Source organism: Microtus oregoni, unplaced genomic scaffold, assembly GCF_018167655.1.
Source record: "Microtus oregoni isolate MIOR12 unplaced genomic scaffold, Mior012 000028F_ref0000031, whole genome shotgun sequence".
Classification (NCBI taxonomy): domain Eukaryota; kingdom Metazoa; phylum Chordata; class Mammalia; order Rodentia; family Cricetidae; genus Microtus; species Microtus oregoni.
This window is the reverse complement of record NW_024543087.1, coordinates 14176530-14200423: the sequence shown is the minus strand read 5'-3', so window position 1 is coordinate 14200423 and position 23894 is coordinate 14176530. Positions and strand designations below refer to the sequence as shown.

Below are 23894 nucleotides of genomic sequence, written 5' to 3'. Positions count from 1 at the left end.
CCTGTCTCGAAAAAACCAAAAATAAAAAAAAGAAAGGATCCTTTGGGCTTTGAGCCACTTTACTTATTTTCCCTGATTTATAATCTGCTTTTCCTGTATTATTTCCATCAGTATAGAATGTAGGGACTCCAGAAATTGGTGTTGTAAACACAATATGAGAGAATCCAACTAGTTCTTTTTATAAACTGATGTCTCTTGCTTTTGGAATATTTGTTGCTAATCTCTCCCAAGAAATTACTGCAAGGTCTTTGCCAATGTTCATTTTCGGCCCGTAATGGGGAAATCTCAGCATTAGTAAAAGGTACTAAAATTTCTGCTGGGTCTATTCCTAATAACTGATAAAGTCTCAATTTTCCTTTCAGAATCAATTCAGAAACCTTTTCTACATGTGACTTTACTTTTTTACTCTGTGTGGCCAAAATATTCTAAAATATTATCTTCTCTCTACATACAAATTCCTGTAGAATTCGTGGTGGATAAAATAACCAGAATACAAACATATGATCCACATGTGCATCCTGTAATTTCTTTTCTACCAAAGCCAATTCGCTCTCAGCCTCAGCTGGTAATTTTCTTGGACTCCTTAAATACTTATCACCTTGTAAGGTTTGAAATAAATTACTTAGTTCTCGAGTTGTCAGTCCATTTGTGGGCTACAGCCAGTCGATATCTCCTAGCAATTTTTTTAAAATATTTATTTATTTATTATGTATACAGTATTCTGTCTGTGTGCATGTCTGCAGGCCAGAAGAGGGCACCAGACCTCTTTACAGATGGTTGTGAGCCACCATGTGGTTGTAGGGAATTGAACTCAGGACCTTTGGAAGAGCAGGCAATGCTCTTAACCACTGAGCCATCTCTCCAGCCCTTGTTTTTTTTTTTTTTAATTTATTTATTGTGTATACAATGTTCCTCCTGCATGTACGCCTCTATGCCAGAAGAGGGCACCAGACCTCATTACAGATGGCTCTGAGCCATTATGTGGTTGCTGGGAATTGAACTCAGGACCTCTGGAAGAACAGTCAGTGTTCTTAACCTCTGAGCATCTCTCCAGCCCTAGCAATTTGTATTTGTTTTTTTTTTTTTTTTTTTTTTTTTTTTTTTTTTTTTTTTTGGACAGGGTCTCTCTGTGTAACAGATTTGACTATCCTGGAACTCATTTTGTAGACCAGGCTTGAGCTCATTGAAATCCACCTGCCTCTGCCTCCAGAATGCTGGGATTAAAGGCGCGTGCCAACACTGCCCAGCTCTCCTAGCAATTTTTGAAAATCATTGCAAGGTCATAGTTGATCTCTCCTGATTTGTACTTTCTGTGTTTATTTGTTTGTTTCTGAGACAGGATTTTTCTGTAGAACAGTCCTAGCTGTCCTGGATCTTGCTCTGTAGACCAGGCTGGCCTCTAATTCACAGAGATCAGCCTACCTCATCCTCCTGAGTGCTGGGATTAAAGGCTTGCACTACCACTGCCTGGCTGGCATTAGGTCCTTCAATTGCTCTGTGGAGGAGTCTTCCCCATACTGACAGGTAATGATTGAACTATATTTGACATTGGGGACAATGATAGACTTCCTAAGGCATTTCCTGATGGCAAAGGGTTACCTTGCCCGTCCTTTGTTGATTTGCATTCATTAGTACAGTGTCAGTCTTTACTATGCTTCCCGCATTCTCCAGAGTTCTGCTGGGACCTTCTGTTTGGATTATCTCTAGAAAAACAAAAAACATTGTTTCTAAGAAAGCCTTGTCTACAATTTCTTTTTAGATGACCTTGTTTACCACAATTAAAATTTCTGACCTTTTTATTTTTATTAAAGTTTTTGGAAATCACCAACTACTTCTATCCAAGTATCATCATGAGTATGAGATCCAAAATTAACTGTATTTTAGATCTATTCATCTATGGATGCTGATTTTGTCTCTAAAGGCCTGATCACTTCATGCATTCTGAATTAGCTTCTTCTTCTTCTTCTTCTTCTTCTTCTTCTTCTTCTTCTTCTTCTTCTTCTTCTTCTCCTTCTTAAGACATAATTTCTCTGTAGCTTTGGATCCTGTCCTGGAACTAGCTCCTGTAGACCAGGCTGACCTTGAAATCACAGTGATCTTCCAGTCTCTGTCTCTCGAGTGCTGGGTTTAAAAGTGTGTGCCACCACTGCTTGGCTATCAAACCATTTTTTTTAAAGGATAAAACATGAATTAGCAAACTAATAATAAGTATTATCAACATTGTGTCAATCCCAGCTACGTTGTTTATCCCCTCATTTGTTTTTTTCCATTTGTAAACCATCTATAGTAGCATCAAACATGGTCCTAACTGATGGAGGAAGGTCATTGGTTAAGTAATAAAGAAACTGCTTGGCCTCATAGGTTAAAACATAGGTGGGAGGAGTAAACAGAACAGAATGCTGGGAGGAAGAGGAAGAGAGGTAGACGCCTCAGACAGACACCATAGCTCAGCTCTCAGGGGCACACGCGATGAAGCTCCGACCCAGGATTGATGTAGGCTAGAATCTTCCTGGTAAGCGCACCTTGGGGTGCTACATACATTATTAGAAATGGGCTAGTCCAGGTGCGAGAGTTAGCCGAGAAGAGGCTAGATATAATGGGCCAAGCAGTGTTTAAAAGAATATAATTTGTGTGTTGTTATTTCGGGGCATAAGCTAGCCAGGCGACCAGGAGCTGGGGAGGCAGGAACACAGCCCGCTGCTCCTATTACAACACCTAACTTCCTGCATTGTGATATTTCCAATTTTTTAAAATTATTTTAAAATTTTTTCTTTATTATGTTTACAGTGTTCTGCCTGCATACCAGAATAGAGCACTAGATCTCATTATAGACTGTTGTGAGTCACCATGTGCTTGCTGGGAATTGAACTCAAGACCTCTGGAAGAGCAGTCAGTGGTCTTCTGAGCTCTCTCTCTTTTTCCAGCCCTAATATTTCTGATTCTTAATGTGAAACGATTTTTCTCCTTTTTAAAAAAAAAAAAACTTATGGGGGCTGGAGAGATAGCTCAGAGGTTAAGAGCATTGCCTGCTCTTCCAAAGGTCCTGAGTTCAATTCCCAGCAACCACATGGTGGCTCACAACCATCTGTAATGGGGTCTGGTGCCCTCTTCTGGCCTGCGGTCATACACACAGACAGAATATTGTATACATAATAAATAAATATTTTAAAAACAAAAAACAAAAAAAACCTTATTCCCCGTTTAAAAAATTCCAAGTGTCTTGCCTTGCCAGCTCTGATGATGCTGACAGCATAGGCGGAGATGTTCAGGGTCATTAGCTGTCGTGATCATGCTCAACTGTGTCCTAGCAGCAGGCAGACACAGCAGGGGCCACTGGCTGCTTTTGCACTCTGCAAGTAGGGTGTGCGTGCGTGTGAACTGTCTGAAGAGCTAACATAAGGAAACCAGTAGGAGAAATGCATGCAGCTGCGAAACAGCGATGTGGGACAGAACCGTCCCGCCTGTTGCTAGTGGTTAGCTGTTGCTGCTCAACACAGCTGGATAGAGGACACCGGTGGACATCAATGGTACAAGGATGGGCCCCTCGGCAGCTTCAGCCATGGCAGCAGCAGTAAAGTCCTTGCCTCGAGTGGGGGGCCCGCAGCAGGTGTGGGTTGCGGTGGCAGCTGAGGTAGTAGCAGCTGTGTGTGTGGCGGGATGTGAGGGGTGGGGGGGGGTGAAGACAGACAGACTATTTCTGGTCAGTTCTGGCATTAGTCGTGTCCACGCAGGGCTGGTCTGGACTTGTTCTGCTCCACTCAGGTACTTATGTGAGCTAGGCAGGGAGGTGCAGAGAGAGGCCTGAGAACTGGGCCCAAGGGAAAAACCCGCAGGAATAGCCCAGTTGGCTAGGATACGGCCGGGAAGGGCACAGGGCTACACGAATGATGGAGCCAGCCATGAGTGACTCACTCAGGAGGCTTCAGAGTCAGTGGGTGGCTATGCAGATCGCTTTAAAAGTCACCACATGATGTCGCCATTATGATTTCTTTTTTCATTTTATTAAATAATAAAACTCGGAAGTAAATATTAGAGAATAAAACTGAGAGATCCGCAGAGCGATGGAGACAGGAACACTGCCTCGCCCCATTACCCAGTCGAAGAGCCCAAGCATACTTTCCTCTCCTCTTTCTTGCCCTACTCTCTCCGTCTGAGTCCATCAAGAAGCTCCATAGTCGCCGGGCAGTGGTGGCGGCGCACGACACTCGGGAGGCAGAGGCAGGCAGCTCTCTGTGAGTTCGAGGTCAGCCTGGTCTACAAGAGCTAGTGCCAGGGCAGGCTCCAAAGCTACAGAGAAACCATGTCTCAAACAACAACAACAACAACAACTACAAAAATACTCTATGGGGGGCTGGAGAGATGGCTCAGTGGTTAAGAGCACTGCCTGCTCTTCCAAAGGTCCTGAGTTCAATTCCCGGCAACCACATGGTGGCTCACAACCATCTGTATTGAGGTCTGGTGCCCTCTTCTGGCCTGCAGACATACACACAGACAGAATATTGTATATATAATAAATAATTAAAAAAAAAACACTAACACAAAATGCAAAGCTCAGGCCAAGTGTGATGGCACACAGAGGATCACTCTCTCCTCTCTCTCTCTCTCTCACCCACACACCAAAAAGTAACCAGTGAGAACTGGTTCCAAATTGCAAAAAAAAAAAAAAAAAACAAAAAAAAAAACAAAAATACTCTATGATCCACACTGGCCCGCTAAAAGCGAACTCCACCTCCAAAGTGAGGTTGGACTCTTCTGGTGATCCCAGAGCAAAGGGTACAAACAAGTTCCCCCAACACACAGACCCACCCTGTTAGGCACACACCTGTAATTGCAACACTTACAAAGTTACAAAGTTGAGGCCTGCCACAACTGCTTAGTTAGACCAGTTTGTTCTACATGAGAGTACATTTCTCTCAAACAAATCCCGGTTTTGTTTTGCTTTGTTTTTGAGAGGTTGTTATTTACAGGCAGGTATCCAGACTATGAGAACCCTGGCCTTAGGAGGCTTAGTGTCTAGTAGAAAAGCTGAGAAAGTGTGAGGCCAAAGAAAGGTGATAAATGCGAGGAAGGAGGTGTGAAGTGCTCCCACTCAAGAAAAGGTGTGCCTACTGCTAAATGATGAGAACGTTGGAACACGCTGCCAAGTAAATGCTAAGACTGCAATAGTTCACTGTGGCCATTGGGTTGAATAAACATGGGGGCTTTTAGAGAAAATAGATGAAATGTTCAGAGTGTAGAAGTGTTTCAGCACTCAGTTGCTACAAGTTTGAGGCCAGCCTGTGCTACAGTGAGAGATGCTGTCTCAAGGAACAAATCAGGAAGACGGTACTGGAGAGATGACTCTGCACTTGCGGGGCAAAGGCAGGCATATCCCTGTAAATAGGCAGGATCCCCAGTGAGACCCTGCCTCAAAACACTGAAAAGCAGAACTGCGCCTAAATCTGTGTGTCTCTTTCTTCATTCCTTCCCTGCCCCTAGTCAGCGTTCCAGAACCCAAACAGAGTAGGATGTGATACATCTTCTATCTCCCTGGTGCTGGAATTAAAGACATGTGGCACCATGTGTGCCCCCACCGTCTGAAATGTCAGGCCCATTCTTAGTGCTGACTGGCTTCTGAACACTGGGTATAGAAATAGACACTTGCTCTTTGCCCCAGTGTCATAGACACAGCCCAGCAGCTGTGCCTGTGGTGCTGACAGATCCAGGACAGTATCTGGAAGGCGGCCTTTTTGTGTTTTCAAACACTATTTACGGTGGTATGCATATGTGATGTTTTGATTGAGGGCTGCACCTGCCACAGCACACTGTGGAGGTTAGAAAACTAATTGTGGGGTTGGCTTTTCCATTTTCATGTAGGTTCCAGTGACTGAACTCAGGTCATCAGGCTTGTGTGACAAGTACCTTTACCCATTGAGCCATCTCCCTGGGTCTCATCAGTGCTCCTCACCTAAGGAGCACTGGGTTCACAGATGCTGTGTGCTCCTGCGGTTTGGTTTACATGAGTTCTGTAGATTTGAACTGAAGTCCTTTTACTTTGGACTTTGGAACCCCACTTTGGAAGCCCACTAAAACATCTCCCCAGCCAAGGAGATTTATTTATTTATTCATTTACTTATGTCACTGTGGATCAAGCGTAAGGCTTCATGCATGCTCAGCAAACACTGTGCCACTGAACAATATCACCAACCCCAGTTTTCATTTTAAACACACTTAGTGGACTGGAGAGATGGCTCAGTAATTAAGAGCAATTGCCTTGCCAGGCCTAGTGACACATATCTTAAATCCCATCACTCGGGAGGCAGAGGCAGGCAGATCTCTGTGAGATTGAGGCCAGCCTGGTCTACAAAGTGAGTTCCAGGACAGCCAGTGCAGTTACACAGAGAAACCCTGTCTTGAAAAACAAACAAGAGGGCTGGAGAGATGGCTCAGAGGTTAGGAACTTGGAGGTTCTGAGTTCAGTTCCTAGCAACCAACCACATGATGGCTTACAACCATCTGTAATGAGATCTGGTGCCCCCTTCTGGTGTACAGGCATACATGCAGGCAGAACACTGTATACATAATAAATAAGTCTTATTTTATTGATATTTATTGAGCACTACATTTTTCTCTCCTCCCCTCCCTGCCTCTCCTCTCCACTTTTCAACCCTACCACAAGGTCCCCATGCTCCCAATTTATTCAGGAGATCTTGTCTTTTTATACTTTCTACTTCCCATGTGGATTAGATTTATGTAAGTCTTTCTTTTTTTTTAAAAAAAAAACATTTTTTATGGTTTATTTAACTTTATTTTATGTGCATTGGTGTGAAGTGTCAGATCCCCTGGAACTGATCTTCAGACAGTTGTGAACTGCCACGTGGGTGCTGGAAATTGAACCTGGATCCTCTGGAAGAGCAGTCTGTGCTCTTAACCACTGAGCCATCTCTCCAGCCCCACTAAGTCTTTCTTAGTGTCCGCACTGTTGTCTAAATTCTCTGGGATTGTGGTTTGTAGGCTGATTTTCTTTGCTTTATGTTAAAAAACCACCTATGACTGAGTACATGTGATAATTGTCTTTCTGAATCTGGGTTACCTCACTCAAAATAATGTTTTCTAGCTCCATCCATTTTCCTGCAAAATTCAAGCTGTTGTTATTTTTTTCTGCTGTGTAGTACTCCATTGTGTAAATGTGTTACATTTTACTTATCCATTTTTCGGTCGAGGAGCATTTAGGTTGTTTCCAGGTTCTGGCTATGACAAACAAAGCTGCTATGAACATAGTTGAGCACATGTCCTGTGGCACGATTGAGCATCCTTTGCATATATACCCAAAGTGGTATTACTGGGTCTTGAGGAGGGTCGTTTCCTAATTTTCTGAGAAATCATCACACTGACATCCAAAGAGGTTGTACCAGCTTGCATTCCCACCAGCAATGCAGAAGTGTTTCCTTTTCCCCACAACCTCTCCAGCATAAGTTGTCATCAGTGTTTTTGATCTTGGTCAGTCTTACAGGTGTAAGAACAACAACAAAAAGAAAAACAAAACAAAACAAAAGGTTACCATAGTCATGGTGTCTCTTTACAGTAATAGAAACCCTAACTAAAACACAACTAACAAATACACAACAAAAAACCAGGTATTTATGAACAAGACACAGTAGTAATTTGTCTATAGTTGTATATCAGCTACTCAAAGTCCAAGGTGAGAGGATCACTTGGGTCCAGGTATTTGAGCCAGTCCAGGGTAACACAATGATACTTATTCTTTTTTTTTTAAATATTTATTTATTTATTATGTATACAATATTCTGTCTGTGTGTATGTCTGCAGGCCAGAAGAGGGCACCAGACCTCATTCCAGATGGTTGTGAGCCACCATGTGGTTGCCGGGAATTGAACTCAGGACCTTTGGAAGAGCAGGCAATGCTCTTAACCACTGAGCCATCTCTCCAGCCCCCAATGATACTTATTCTTAAGAACAATAATATCTGTGGTGGTGGTGGTGCACACCTTTAATTCCAACAATCAGGAGGCAAAGACAGGCAGATCTCTGAGTTTGTGGCCAATCTGGGCTACAGAACAAGTTCCAGGACAGCCGAGACTATACAGAGAAACCCTTTTTCAACAAACCAAAAAGAAAAGAGAAAAAAATATCCATTCTAAATAAACAGGTTTAAATTTTAATGCTTATTTCATTCATTCAGGGCACTCAGTGACCATCTTATCTAGACAACATTTGGCTATGCACTTGACCTTAGCTGAAAGCTGGGGAAGCAATATAGTTCCATTTGTGAATGAGAGATGCAGCCCCACCACCTTCTGGAGGGGAGCAGTGCTCATTATTGTATTCCTGTAAGTCCTCAAGAACTTATGCTTTGGTCACATCTAATCACAAGTCTCTCTATCTGAGACAGGGCTTCTCTGCCTCCCCAGTAATGGTATCAAAGGTGTGAGCCACCCATTCATAGCTTCTTATTTTAAAATACAATTTCTAAAAACATTTATTTATTTATTATGTATGCAGTGTTCTGCCTGTATGTCTGCTTGCAGGCCAGAAGAGGGCACCAGATCTTATTATAGATGGTTGTGTGTTACCATGTGGTTGCTGAGAATTGAACTCAGGACCTCTGGAAGAGCAGCCAGTGCTCTTAACTGCTGAACCATCTCTTTAGCCCTAAAATACAATTTTTAATAATTTTTTCTTATCTTTAAGGTTTATAATTTTATATATGTATTGACCTGAGTGAATGTATGTGTCCTTTGGGCACACAAAGTCCAGAAGAGGGAATATGATTATGATTTCTGCTTTTTTTTTTTTTTGAGACAGGGTTTCTCTGTAGCTTTGAAACCTGTCCTGGAACTAGCTCTTGTAGACCAGGCTGGTCTCAAACTTATAGAGATCTGCCTGCCTCTGCCTCCTGAGTGCTGGGATTAAAAGCGTGTGCCACCACTGCCCAGCTGAGGGCATAATGAAAGACCTCCGGAATGGGGAGACTCTCTATCAAGTCTCAGGATAACACGACCCCCCAGGAACTCACGAGAGATGGTCCTTGCTGAAATCACACGAGGTTTATTGACAGGACAGGAACCAGTGCACTGGGGCCGAAACTCATTTCCCTCACAGGGGTAGAGAGTTTGACTCGAGTAGCTGGGAGAAGAGGTATTTAAGGGAAGAAACCACAACCCAGTAATCCAAAGAGGGTAGGGTGGGCGTCATTGGAAAATTCGAAAATACCAGTGATCATTGAAAAATTCCAAAAATACCAGTGATAATCACAAGGAGGTAACTCCCTGTTTCTCAAGATTATAATCTAACTTTATCTTCAGCTAGTTCCTGAAACAGAGTCACTGAGCCGGCTGACCTAGATTTTTGGCTTTATTTTTCCTGGGGGTCTGGATTTATCTGGGTCTTTCAATATGATTTCCTGTATTGGGGTAAAGACAGTTGTAAGCCACCCAATATTCAGGGCTGGCCCCTGAACCACTGTCTTCTTTTTGTTTGTTTGTTTGTTTGTTTGTTTTTCGAGATAGGGTTTCTCTGTAGTTTTGGTGCCTGTCCTGGAACTAGCTCTTGTAGTCCAGGCTGACCTCGAACTCACAGAGATCTGCCTGCCTCTGCCTCCCGAGTGCTGGGATTAAAGGCGTGCGCCACCACCGCCCAGCTAACCTCTGTCTTCTGAAAAAGCAGCAAGTACTCTTAACCTCTATGCCATCTGTACAACCCTGACCAATTCATTTAAAAAAATAAGTAACAATTTTAAGGATCATTCTCAATAATTTTAGTTTTTAATTTTGTGTTTTTTGTATATATATATACAACTAGTGAACAGGAATTTGCCATAGAGAGTATGGAGGAGCCAGGGCTATAGATAGGTACAGAGATGCCCAGGGGTAGGGAAGGACTTAGAGTTTCTCTGGCTTTTTTGGTTTGGAACCTCTCTTGGAACCTCTCCTAATGGGTCTCTGGTCAAAAAGGAAAGTTATCTGGTTGCTTTCTGGTTTCTCTAATCTAGTAGAGAGACCTATTCCATTTTAAAAAGGATTAGGTATGTGTCATGTATGTATGCCATAGCACAGTGCCCAGGTCAGGGGATAAATCTGTGGAGATTTTCTCCTTCCACCTTTATGTGGGTGGGTTCTGGGGTTCCAATTTAAGGTGTCAAGCTTGCCACAGCTGAGGCAAACCCATAGCTCGAGACAGGGTATTTCCCATTTCCCAACTGCCCACAAACTTGTAGCAATCCTCCCAGTTCACGAACCTAGCATCACCAGTGCTGTTATTATTGTCATGTGCCATCACAATCAGCTCAGAATCCACGTTTCCCCAAATTACCCTTCATACTCTTGGGACTGTGATCTTCCTCATGTATACACCTCATCATGTCCCTTCCTCAGTTGAAGCTTGCTTCCCAGTGCTTAAGAAGGCAAAGTTGGGGCTGGAGATACAGTTCAGAGGTTAGGCGCCCAGGCTCTTTCAGTAGGTCCTGAGTTCAATTCCCAGCAACTATATGGTGCCTCACAACCATCTGTAATGAGAATGGGTGCCCTCTTCTGGCCTGAAGGCATTCACGCAGGCAGAATACTGTATACATAATAAATCTTGTGTGTGGGGGGGGAAGGCGGCAAAGTCAGCCCTAACAGTTCTATGGCACATCTTCAAGAGTCTTTCTTTTTTCTTTTGTTTTTTGTTATTGTTTTGTTTTTGTTTTTCAAGACAGGGTTTCTCTGTGGCTTTGGAGCCTGTCCTGGAAGTAGCTCTGTAGACCAGGCTGGTCTCGAACTCACAGAGATCTGCCTGCCTGTCTCCCGAGTGCTAGGATTAAAAGCATGCACCACCACTGCCCGACTAAAATAATTTATTCTATGTATATTGGTATTTTGTTTGCACGTATCTCTGTGTGAGGGTGTCATATCTTAGCGTTGCAGACAGTTGTTAGCCACCATGTGGGTGCTAGGAATTGAACCCAGGTCCTCTGGAAGAGCAGTCAGTACTCTTAACAACTGAGCCATCACCTCTCCAGCTCCAAGGGTCTTTCACTGAGTGTTCTTTCTCACGGTCAGTGCCTCTGTTTCAGGTATGTGTCTCGAGTTCCCTATCCTTTCTGACTGCATTCTATTCACTGCCCACCCACCCCACCTCTCTTTCAGGGTTTCTCTGTGTATTAAAGGCAGGCGACACCACGGCCAGGCTACCTATACTCATTTTTGAAAGGTCGAAAAACTCCTCAGACTTGGTCACTGAGAGCTCCAAGATCATAGAGGATGATGTTCACGTTCCCAGTACAGTCTGTTAATAATTCAAACTCACCTTCATGTAGACGATCATTCATCAAATATTTACTGAGCCCGTGAAGACAAAACGTCCTGTTTCCCACGCCGAGGATACACCTATGAATAAAAACACCAGGTTGTGGCGAAAACTACAAAGAAACCATCGGGTTGGTGTGTGATTGGCGGTTCAGTCAGGGACGGTTTTCTGGAAAACTTTGAGAGCGCCTTGCCTCGCGTGCGAGTATCATAAGGGAAGATAATCTCTAGGTCACGGGAGCAGCAGGCAGAAGGTCGAGGAGGCAGAAACCAGCTGAGGTGGTTCGACAGACATTAATGAGCGCTCGGAGGTTAATGAGCGCTCGGAGGTGTGTGAAGCCGAAGCTCCGAGCTAGACTGGGGCTCGATTTCCAAGGCGGACGCGTCCCCGGGTGTTGCAGGGCTGTGCAGACTGCACATTAGCGGCACACCGCACTGCACACCCGAGACCGCTTCCTCTAGGAGTGACACAGAATCTCCTCGGGGCTGTTGACCGCCTAACGATCGGACGCAGGAAGCCCGGGAGAGTCAGACGCAGAGCTCACGAAGAGCTGTGACTGGAACTCGGTCTCGAAAGGCGGGCGGAAGAGGCAGGTAGAGCCTCTTGTTGTGGGGGGTCTAACAGCGTGCTGCGCAGGCGCACATCTGCTCTTCCAGCTAGTCCGTTAGGGCTACGGTGCCTAGAAGGGGCGTGGCCGGGCCTCGCCGCCGGAAGGGGGTTGGCTGGGCAGGGCTAGGAGGAGGAGGTGGCGTCTGCGCGCGCGCGCGCGCGGGTGCGAACGGGAAACGCCGCGAGGGCCAGGCCTGGCGGTGGAGACGACGGACGGTGACCATGGCCGCGGTAGCGGGCGGCGGTCCGGGAGCGGCAGCAGGCGCCGTGGGTGCAGGGGGTGCGGCGGCGGCCTCGGGCCTGGCTGTGTACCGGCGGAAGGACGGGGGCCCTGCCAGCAAGTTTTGGGAAAGCCCGGATACGGTGTCCCAGCTGGATTCGGTGCGAGTTTGGCTGGGCAAGCACTACAAGAAGGTGGGTCCGCGCGCGCCCGTGGGGACCGAGGAGCCACGCGACGGGGGCTGGTGGTGGCTGCGGGCCTCGCGAGTCTCGGGCCACCCCTCCCCCCTCCCCGGCGCGCCACGAGGGACAACAAAGGCTGGCTCGACTCTCGCCACGCCCCCGCGGGCGGCTGTAGACACGCGGCGGGACGGGCCTTTACTGCTGGCTCTCTCGAGCCCACACACTCGCGTGGGAAGCCCCAGCTCGCACGCTTCTTCTGTGCAGAAGCAGCGGGAGCTGGGCAGAGTCGCAGGGCGTGTGTCTCTGGTCTTTTGTTAGCTACCTTAGGTATGTGAACAAAGAGCATAAAAGACTGAGCCCAGCGTGGTAGAAGTAGCTTGAAGTTTTGTTTAGCCACCAATTTCTAAGCGGTTCGGTAATTAAGGGCTTGCTACCCAGGGTCCATTCGCTAAGGAACCTTGGATGATTGGCCTTGAGAGTTAATGTAGATTTAAACCCTGCAATAGGCTTGATACAGGACAGAGTGATGGGTTTTCAGTTTATTGTACTTTTTGTGATGTGTAAAGATGTGAGTACAAAAGTTAACGCCCTTCAGCGAGAACTCCGTTTATATCTGTTTTCTTTGTAATGTTTATTTTTTTGACACACCTCCCGTGTTTCTCCTATTTTCGAATGTACATTCTGCTGAGTCAGTTGTTTAACAAAGTTGTAATTTAACCCTTTGTTAATTTTTTTAAAAAAATTACATCCATCTATTTTGGTGGGGTGCATCCCTCTCCTATGTGGATGTCAACTTAAGCGAAGTGATTCTCTCACACCAAATTGGTCCAGGAATCGAACTTTGGTGGTCAGTCTTGGTGGTCAGTGCCCTTTATCTTACCGGCCCAGTTATAGGTATAGTAAAATAGCCCCACTATGTCAGTGTTGAAGAATGACTCCAAAACACTTCCTCTTCTTGAGCAGAGTTTTCCCCATCGAGACCCCAGGATGGGTTTGAGACTTGTTCTCGATCATAGTTAATGTTTAACTGTGTCATCCTTAATAGTTCCTGAATAAGTTTTTGTCAAATGAATGAAATATTAAACTAGCACCTAGGGATTTAAATCATTTTGTAGTGTTCACTTAGCAAGGCTTAGGTCCAAGGTTTGAACCCCAGCACCTCATAAAAGCTGGTGCTGGTGGCTCACATCTGCAATCCTTTGGGAGGTAGAAGCATGAAGATCCCAAGTTTATGGTTTTCCTCTCTTGAGCTGGAAGCTCAAGGCAAGCCGGGGCTACCAACATGAGATACTATCTCAGAAGAGTAAAAAAACAAAAACAAAAAACTAGTTCCTGACCTGTTGGCATGGGGCCCACAGCTTGGAGGGTGACCTGTTGGGGTTTGGCAGGGATCTGGGGCCCACAGCTTGGTGGGTGAACTGTTGGGGTTTGGCAGGGGTCTGGGGTCCACAGCTTGGTGGGTGAACTGTTGGGGTTTGGCAGGGGTCTGGGGTCCACAGCTTGGTGGGTGAACTGTTGGGGTTTGGCAGGGGTCTGGGGTCCACAGCTTGGTGGGTGACCTGTTGGGGTTTGGCAGGGATCTTGGGTGTTTTGAGAAGCGACTGTACTGGTAAGGGTGTATCTAAAGGCAGAAATAGTGTTGACTTACACTATTTCTGCCTTTAGATACTGCCTTTGTACACTAGTTGGTGTACACTACAGCATTTCTCTGTCTCCTCCCCTCTACAGGGTCTCACTTGGGTGTCCTCGAACTCACAGAGATCCTCCTGCTTGTCTCCCTAGTGCTGGATTCCGGAATTAGAGGCATGCACCACTACCCTGGACTCACTAAGCATTTCTGTTGTAATTTAAGAATGCATTTAGAACATATAAATTTAAAATTTATTCAATTGTGTATGTGACCTTCATGTGGGTGTCCACAGAAGCCAGAAGAGGCACCTGACTCCTTGGAATTAGGTAAAGGCAGCTGTAAGCTACATATGATAAAGGTGCTGGGAACTCAGCTTTGGTCCTTTGGAAAAGCAGCAAACACTCTTATCTGCTGAGCCATCTCCAGCACCAGACAAAAATTTAAGTCTCAGCAATTAATATGAAACAAATGAGACATTGAAAGTCCCTTCTTTCGAGGCCATCCTGGCCTACATAAGACTTCAGAAAAACAAAAGATCCAAAATCAGTATAGCTCAGAAGCCCCAGAACTCTGTGGCCTCTGGTCTTCAATTCCTTCCTGATCCTTCTTCTATTTCTAGAGTTGTGGGATTATGAGGATGAGCCTCAAATATTTTTTTTTTTAATTTATTTTTGGTTGATAAGTGAGTGTTTTGCTTGCATACATGTGTGTGTGCCAGATAATTTGGACCGTCTGGAACTAGAGTTGGCAGTGGTTTTGAGTTCCCATGTGTGAGCTGGGAATCAAACCTGGATACCCTGGAAGAATAGCCATGCTTTTAAATGCTGAGCCTTCTCTCTCCCCAGCCCTATCAAAGGTTTTGCATTTAATTAATTAATTATGCTTTCCTTGTCATGAAACTACCTTGTCTCTACTGCTGGTTTGTCTTTTTTTGTGTGAGTGTTTATGGGCGCTTTTCCTCCATGTATGTGTGTGTACCACCTGCATGCCTGGTAGCCTCAGAGGTCAGGAGAAGGGGCATGGGATCTCCTGAGACTGGAGTTAGATGTTTCTGAACTGCCATGTAGGTTCTGGTAAAAGCACCTAGTCTTGACTGTTGAACCATCTCTCCAGCATACATTATCTGCTTTAAAGAATACACATACAGCCAGGCGGTGGTAGTGCACGCCTTTAATCCCAGCATTCTGAAAGCAGAGGCAGGTGGATCTCTGAGTTCCAGGACAGCCAGGACTACAAAAAGAAACTCTGTCTCAATAAAAGAAAATAAACAAGTTTTAAAATTATGCACATGTATGTTTTTAATGATTATGATCTTTGCCATGGAGAATGTGTTTCATACACCTAAAATTTGGTGTCGTGCCATTACTTAATAGGCAATAGGAGATAAAGTAGCTTTCCCTCCAGCATCAGCTGTAGCCGTGTTTGAATCCCTGTCTTTTTCTTGTAGTATGTTCATGCAGATGCTCCTACCAATAAAGCGCTGGCTGGACTGGTGGTACAGCTTCTTCAGTTCCAAGAAGATGCCTTTGGGAAGCATGTCACCAACCCGGCTTTCACCAAACTACCTGTAAGTACATGAGTACATGTTTCATAGGATCTTCAGCTTCTTCTGTGTGGGTTTTTTTTGTTTGTTTGTTTGGTTTTTTTTTTGTTTTTTGTTTTTTTTTTTGCTTTTATTTTTGAGACAGGTTTTTTCTGTATATCAGCCGTGGCTGTCTTGGGACTTTTTTTGTGTAGACTAGGCTGGCCTCAAAATCAATTACCTGGCTCTGCCTCCCGAGAGCTAGGAGTAAAGGTGTGTGTCATCACTGCTGGGCTCAGTTTCTGTACTTTGAAGTGTCACTTGTGGCTGATTTCCCTTGCTGTTGTGATTGGGGTAGGGGTGGACACAACAACTATACAGAGAAGTGTTTCTTTGTTTTTGATACAGCTCTGGAACTGCCTCTGTATGGGAGACTAGCTGATCCTTTTGCCTTCACTTTCATGAGCTGGGATTACAGGCATGTTCTGTTATCCTCAGCTTAGTGGTAGAATTCGTGCCTGCTATGTCATTTAATGTATAATGTGTTTTAGACTCTGCAACAAACATGAAGACTCAATATTTTTGTGTTATGATTGTCATAGTCTCTGCTGTGCTGTATGTATATAGTGATACTTGTCTGTTAGACTCTTGTGACAAGAGTATATTTTGTTTTATTTTATTTTAATTTTATGTGCATTGGTGTAAAGGTGTCAGATCTCTTGGAACTGGTGTTACAGACAGTTGTGAGCTGCAATGTGGGTGTCAGGAATTGAACCAGGTCCTCTGGAAGAGCAGCCAGTACTCTTAACTGAAAATTCTCTCTAGCCCCACGTGGGTTTTTTGGTTTTGTTTTGTTTTGATTTCTGAGATAGGGTTTCTCTGTAGTTTGGAGCCTGCTGGCCTTGAGCTCACAGAGATCCACCTGCCTCTGTCTCCTGAGTGCTGGGATTAAACGCGTGTACCACCACTTTTTTTTTAAATTAAAAAAATTTAAATACCTGGGCAGTTGGTGCCATATACCTTTAATCCCAGCACCTCAGAGACAGAGGCAAGAAGATATCTGAGAGCTTGAGACCAGCCTGATCTACAGAGTGAGTTCCAGGACAGCTAAGGCTACACAGAGAAATAAAATTAAAAAAAGTCAAGAAAAAATTTAAGTTTAATTTATTAATTAGTGTGTGATTGTATGTGTGCTGGCTCATGCCTGCCATAGCATGCATGTGAAGGTCAGGACAACTTTCAGGAATTGGTTCTCCTACCATGTGGGTAACAGGGACCAAACTCAGGTCATCCGTATTGGTAAAAGGCTCCTTGACCTGTGGTCCTCTCTCCCACACAAAATAAGTAAATAAATGTATAAAAGGGAAATAATTAACAGGATGCCTGTGCTGAACAGTCAGATACCTGAAGTACTGAAGTACAGAGCCAGAGGAAAGGTGCTTATTCGGAATTGAAGACCATTTTCTTTCTGGTTTTTGAACTTAGGGCTTTGGCAAGTTCTGTAATAATCTTGTTTGACTGACTCAGACTAAAGGTCAGTATAGTTTTATACCTCTTTTTTGCACTTTTTTTTTTTTTTGAAAAACAAGCTATCTTTTTTCATTTTAGATACCAATCCCAGTTCCCACTCCCTCCCCTCCTCGCATTCCCTCCACCTTCCCCAGTTTTATACTTTTCAGATCATATCGGGACAGAGAGATAATGACGAAGCAGTTGGTGTGCACCCTGAGTTGTTTCTCTGGAACCTGTATGGTGGAAGGAAGACAAGCTCCCTCACATTGTCTTTTTTTTTTTTTTTTGGTTTTTTTTCGAGACAGGGTTTCTCTGTAGCTTTGGTTCCTGTCCTGGAACTAGCTCTTGTAGACCAGGCTGGCCTCGAACTCACAGAGATCTGCCTCTGCCTCCTGAGTGCTGGGATTAAAGGCATGCGCCACCACCGCCCGGCTCACATTGTCTTATGTACACACTTCTGCCTTGCACTTCTCTACCGTACCCACACACAAACCAAATCTACGCACAATAGCTTTGTTTTGTTTTGTTTTGTCTTTTCAGACAGGGTCTTTCCGCACAGCCTTGGCTGTCCTGGAACTCGCTATGTTGACCAGCATGTCCTCAAACTCATAGTCACCTGCCTTTGCCTCCTGAGTGCTAGGAATAAAGGCATACACTACCACTTCTGGCTTATAAATGTTGTTGTTGTTATTATTATTATTATTATTATTTTGAGACAGTCTCTTTCTGTAGTCCTGCCTGTCTTGGAACTTACTCTGTAGACCAGGCTGGTTTTGCCTCTGTTTCCCAAGTGCTGGAGTTAAAATTTTGTGTTACCCATTCCCAGCTAATAAAATTTTTTAGAAAGACTTCATTTTTAATTTTTATCTACATGTCTGTTTATGTTTCTGTGTGGGTATGCACGTAGTACACTTGCAAACATGCAGGCAAAACACCCATACACAAATTAATAATTAATAATTATGTAGTATAATTTCTCAAATGTTTTATGATTTAGAGTAAGATCTGCATAAAGTTCATTTTGTTTTATATTTTTATTTTTGAGATAGGATCTTTAGCTCTGGCTGTTCTAGAACAAACTTTTTTGTTTTCTTTTTTAAAGTCTGGTATAGAGATGTGGACCTTTAATCCCAGCACTTGGGAGGCAGAGACTGGTCTACATAGTGAGTTCCAGGATAGCCAGAGTTGTGTAGTAAGACCTTGTCTCAGGAACAAACAAGAAAGGTATTTATTTTTTCAAATGATTCCCATTCTTTTCTTATTCCTAATATAAGTGCCATCCAAAGTGTCATAATCCAAAATGACATTACAAGGGACTGTAGACATGGGTTTTTAAATTCTGGGAACTAAACCATCATTTACTAAAAGAGTTTAGGGATTAGAGAATATTTTTAGTCATAAACCATAATTAAAAATAATTCATGGTTTAGTGCCAGTAGGACCAGATGTATTTCTCTTCCTCTCAAAATAGAATGCAGCATTTTCTCAAATAGAATGCAGCATTTTCTCAAATGAAAGAGATTGTTCTGGTTTGCAATACTGTAGAAGAAAATCGGTTGAGAAAGACAAGTACAAAGCAAAGACATTTTTGTTGTAGTTTTGTTTTTTTGAGGTAGGTTTTACTGTGTACCATGCTGGCCTCCTATTGATCTCCCTTCCTCTGGCTCCTGAGTCTGGGATTAAAGGGTTTGTCATGCGCTACCACCGCCAGCTATTTATTTATTTAAAAAAATTTTTAAATTATTTTGTGTATATGGGTCTGTCTGAGTGCAGGTTTGTGTGTTTGAGACCAGGGCTTCTAGAAATCAGGAGAGCCTTAGATCTTCTAGAATTGGAGTTATAGATAGTTGTGAGCCACCATGTTAGTGTAGGTAATTTAACTACGTCCTCTGCAAAAGTAAAAGTGCTGAGCCATCTCTCCAGCCCAGTTAATGTAACTTTTTTATGGGGGGAGGTTCCAAGACAGGGTTTTGAGATGGCTGTGTAACAGCTCTGACAGTCATGAAACTCACTTTGTAGACCAGGCTGGCCTCGAATTCACAGAAACCTGCCTGCCCCTGTCTTCTGTTTGCTGGGATTAAAGCCATGTACCACCACGCCCGGCTTTAGTAAATATAATTTTAAAACTTGGAGGGGAAGTCTTGTTTAGCCTGATGACGTGGTTCATTCTTCTGGATACAGTAAGGATGAATTCAACGGGATGGTAGAAGGAAGATTAAAGGTTAAAGTCAGTCTCAGCTGCATTGCTCATTGGAGGCCAGCATGGGCTAAAGGAGACCCCGATTTATTTATTTATTTATTTAATATTTATTTATTATGTATACAACAGTCTCCATTTATACCTACATGCCAGAGGAGGGCGCCAGATCTCATTACAGATGGTTGTGAGCCACCATGTGGTTGCTGAGAATTGAACTCAGGACCTCTGGAAGAACAGCCAGTGCTCTTAACCACTGAGCCATCTCTCCAGCCCCAGAGACCCCGATTTAAAAAAAGAGAAGTAGCTGGGAGGTGGGGACACGCATCTTTAATCCCAGCACTCTTGGCAGAGGCAGGAAGATAACTGAGTTTGAGGCCAAGCGTGGTCTACAGAGTGAGTTCCAGCTCAGGCAGTGCGACACAGAAAAACTGTCTTGAAAGCACACAATCAAAATAAATAAGTAAGTAAGTAAGTAAATAAATAAATAAAAAATAATGTTGTGAGTCAGACCTGGTGGTTGAAGCCTATAATCTGGGTGACTGAGGAGGCTGAGGTAAAAGTTTAAGGTTGCCTAGGCTCAGAGTGAGGTTAAGGTTAGCCAGGCTACCTGAGAACCTAGATAAGAAAGGAGGCCTGGCAGTATATTTTTTTTAAAATGTAGGAGTTCTTTAGTTGAATGTCAAGTATAAAATGAATGGTTGGATGAGAACTTTATTTTCCTCTTGTGCAATTTGTCATCTTTAGGCAAAATGTTTTATGGATTTCAAAGCTGGAGGCACCTTGTGTCACATTCTTGGGGCTGCTTACAAGTACAAAAATGAACAGGGGTGGTAAGTTTTTTAAAAATTTATCTGCATGTTTTAATGTGATATTACTTGATGTGAAATCATTTTCCCTTGTGTATAGAGAATTCTGTAAGAATATTGTTAATGACAAGGTAAGATTTGTTTTTAAAAAATCAATTTTCTAGGGGGCTGGAGAGATGGCTCAGAGGTTAAGAGCATTGTCTGCTCTTCCAAAGGTCCTGAGTTCAATTCCCAGCAACCACATGGTGGGTCACAACCATCTGTAATGAAGTCTGCTGCCCTCTTCTGGCCTGCAGGCATACACACAGAATATTGTATACATAATAAATAAATATTTAAAAAAATCAATTTTCTGGGGCTGGAGAGATGGCTCAGAGGTTAAGAGCATTGCCTGCTCTTCCAAAGGTCCTGAGTTCAATTCCCAGCAACCACATGGTGGGTCACAACCATCTGTAATGAGGTCTGGTGCCCTCTTCTGGCCTGAAGGCATGCACACAGACAGAATATTGTATACATAATACATAAATAAATATTTTAAAAACTCAATTTTCTGTATTTAATTTTTAAGTCTTGTTTCTCAAGAATGTAGTTTCAGCCAGGTGTGGTGGTGTACCCTTTTCATACCAGCACTTGGGCTAAAGGCAGGCAGATCTCTGTGAGTCTCTAACCTTTTCAGACAGCACAAAGAGCTCACTTTCATTTTCTTAAATTCAAGAAAAATTACAACTCTTTATTAGGTAAATAATAAATATTTAGGTTTTTTGTTTTGTTTTGTTTTGTTTTTTCGAGACAGCGTTTCTCTGTGGCTTTGGAGCCTGTCCTGGAACTAGCTCTGTAGACCAGGCTTGTCTCGAACTCACGGAGATCCACCTGCCTCTGCCTCCCGAGTGCTGGGATTAAAGGCGTGCACCACAATATTTAGTTTTTGTAGTACTGGGAAATGAATGTAAAATTTTGTGTGTATGTACATAATAATGTATGTGCAGAGACCAACTGTGGAGTGGGCATTCTCCATTCACCTTTATGTGATGGAGTTGGAACTCAGGTTGCCAGGCTTGAGGAGCAAGTACTTTACCTATTGAGCTATCTTGCTGGCCCCTCTTGTTTAAATTTTTGGAGTCCTCTTATAAACATAACCAATATTTCTTAGCTTCTTTTTTTTCGTGCTTTCTTCCTTTTTTTTTGAGACAGGGTTTCTCTGTGGTTTTGGAGCCTGTCCTGGAACTAGCTCATGTAGACCAGGCTGGTCTCGAACTCACAGAGATCCGCCTGCCTCTGCCTCCTGAGTGCTGGGATTAAAGGCGTGCGCCACCATCGCCTGGCTATTCCTTAGTTTCTTTTCTGTCGTTCATCCATTTTTTTCAGGGGGTTTTTGAAACAGGGTTTCTCTATGTAGCTTTGTAGCCTGTCCTGCCATACACGCTGTATACCAGGCTAGCCTCGAACTCACAGAGATCTGCTTGCTTCTGCCTCCTGAGTGCTGGGATTGAAGGCGTGCACCACTACGTCCCAGCTCATCCATGTTTTATTCTGGGTAAAAATCTTTGTGTTCTTTGGAGAACTACAGTTGAAGACCACAGTGCTGGTGTGTGCTCTGTTTCTCTGTTTCTGTCTCTTTCTGTTATATTTGTTTAGTGCTAGTTTGGCGTTTCGTTTGAGACAGAGTCTTACTGTATAGTCCTGTCTGGACCAGAACTCCTCCCTGTGTACACTAGGCTGGCCTTAAACTCAAAAGAAACCAGCCTACTTCTGTCTCCAGAGTTCTGGAATTAAAGGCATATACCTCCATCCCCTGTCTGTGCTCGCTTTTTATCATCAACCTCTAGGTTGTGATTAGGCGAACAGGCCTGCTTTTCGTCGCCCCCCCCCCCCCCCCCCCCCCAGCTAGCTCAACACCCGAAATAACAACACACAGATTGTATTCATTTAAACACTGCCTGGCCCATTATATCTAGCCTCTTCTTGGCTAACTCACATCTTGATTAATCCATTTTTAATAATCTCTGTAGCACCATGAAGTGGTGGCTTACCGGGAAGGAAGGATTCTAGCCTTCGTCCCTCTCGGATCTGAGGGTCGGAGAATCATGGTGACTGCCTCACTTCCCTTCTTCCCAGCACTCTGTTCTGTCTACTCCACCTATCTAAGCTGCTGTCCTATCAAAGGCCAAGGCAGTTTATTAACCAATGAAATTAACACATAGACAGAAGACCCTCCTTTATCACTAGGTCACTTTTATGGTATAATTTCTGTTTTCGTTAGATGATTCCTCTTCCCACCTGTTTACCCCTGTATGTAATAACCCATTTGGACTATTGTCAACAGGACTGCAGTAGAAATGAGTGCAGCTATTACACTGACATATGTCACTGCATATACCCAGGAATGACATGTCTATCTGTGTTTTATGGTTTGGGTAATTTTAAGTTTTCGAGAAGCCACACAAAAAATTTTGCTAGTTGGTTTTATCTTTCTTCTTTTCTTTTCTCTTTTTTGGTCAGTCTGATATAAGCTAGAGTTATCTGAGAGGAAGGAACCTTAATTGAGAAAATACCCCTATTTAATTGGCCTATAGTAAGCCTGTAGGACATTTCCTTTATTCATCCCTTGGCAGGTGATCTAGGGATGACAAAGGATAAGAAAGCAGGCTGAGCAAGCCACAAGAAATAAGCTATCGCCTGCACTCCCCTGTTATCTCCGTTACCGTTCTTCTTGTCTTTGTTTCTGATTTTGGACTGTAACCCCTTGAACCAAATAAAACTAAAACATACACTGTTTAAATTGCTGAGCTCACTTGTTTCTCGCTCTCTTCTCTCTCTCTTTTCCTTTTCACTACTTGGAACTCTACCTAGAGTTTTGAGCATACTTTCCAAGTACTTTACAGCTAAGCCCATTCTGCTTAAATTTTTTTTCCTAAAAATTCTTGTTTATTTTTATTTGTTTGTTTTTTCAGATAGGGTTTCTCTGTTTCTCAGCCCCATCTGTCCTGAAACTTTTCTGTAGACCAGACAGACTTAGGACTTGGAGAACTTGCCTGCCCTTCCTTCTCTTGTGAACCAGTATACCTGACTTAAAAAAGTTTTTAAACACAGTCTCACTATTTTGCTAGACAGACAGACATAGTTTCACTAAGTTGCTAGCCAGACAGGCCGATGGGCAGGCCTTGAGTTTATATCACGATGCCTCTGTCTTGAGAAGTCAGGATGTAGTCCTGAGCCACTAGGTTTAGCCTCATTAACATTTCTTCCAACGAATTAAGAGTTCTGTTTCTCCATTATCCTACTATTATCATTATTTATTATTTTCTTTTATAGTCTTTGTCACTAAGATGATGTAGTTTGATTCTGTTGCTGTGTGTCTTGGTTACTGTTAGTTACTGTGAAGAGACTATGACCAAGGCAACCATTACTTTTTTTATTCATTTTTTTTAAAAGGATTCATTCATTCATTTATTTGTTTATTATGTATACAGTATTTTGTCTGCATGTATGTCTGCAGGCCAGAAGAGGGCAGATGATGGCCCTGGTCACCAGATCGCGCACCACCATGATGAGCTTGGTATCCTTGGACATGGCCGAGATGCGCGCTGGTGCCTCCCGGGTCACGAAGTAGCTGGGCGTCTTCTCCATGGTGATCTGTCCCTCCAGTGTTCTGAGCTACATGGTTGCTGGCATTGAACTCAGTACCTCTGAATAGCAGCCAGGGCTCTTAACCGCTGAGCCATCTCTCCAGCTCCCAAGGCAACCATTATAAAGTTTTTAATCTCGGGACTTGTATGATTATTGTGGTGGGAAGCTAGAGCAGTAGCTGTGATCTTTTCATCCTGATCCTCAAGCAACTGACAGAAAGACAATGAGCTGGTATAGGCTTTTGAGAGCTCAAAGCCTGCTCCTAGTGACACCCTCTTCACTAAGGTCTACTTCCTAATC

At 43.6% G+C, this 23894-nt stretch overlaps 1 protein-coding gene and 1 non-coding gene across 3 annotated transcripts in view; one reads left to right on the top strand and one right to left on the bottom strand.

Annotated features, from left to right (window-relative positions):
* Positions 1 to 5579: 5579 nt before the first annotated feature.
* Positions 5580 to 5711, bottom strand: LOC121464596. The gene has a single exon (XR_005976539.1). It is a non-coding gene; the product is annotated as a small nucleolar RNA SNORA43 (small nucleolar RNA).
* Positions 5712 to 12023: 6312 nt separating this feature from the next.
* The window catches only part of Smarcc1 (SWI/SNF related, matrix associated, actin dependent regulator of chromatin subfamily c member 1), a 108322-nt gene continuing 96451 nt past the window's right edge, over positions 12024 to 23894 (top strand). For both annotated transcript variants that reach the window (XM_041677076.1, XM_041677075.1), the window contains exons 1-3: positions 12024 to 12309; positions 15375 to 15494; positions 19906 to 19991. In XM_041677076.1, coding sequence (XP_041533010.1) covers positions 12118 to 12309; positions 15375 to 15494; positions 19906 to 19991 — 398 coding nt within the window. In that variant the 5' untranslated portion in view covers positions 12024 to 12117. The remainder of the gene's footprint in view (positions 12310 to 15374; positions 15495 to 19905; positions 19992 to 23894) is intronic.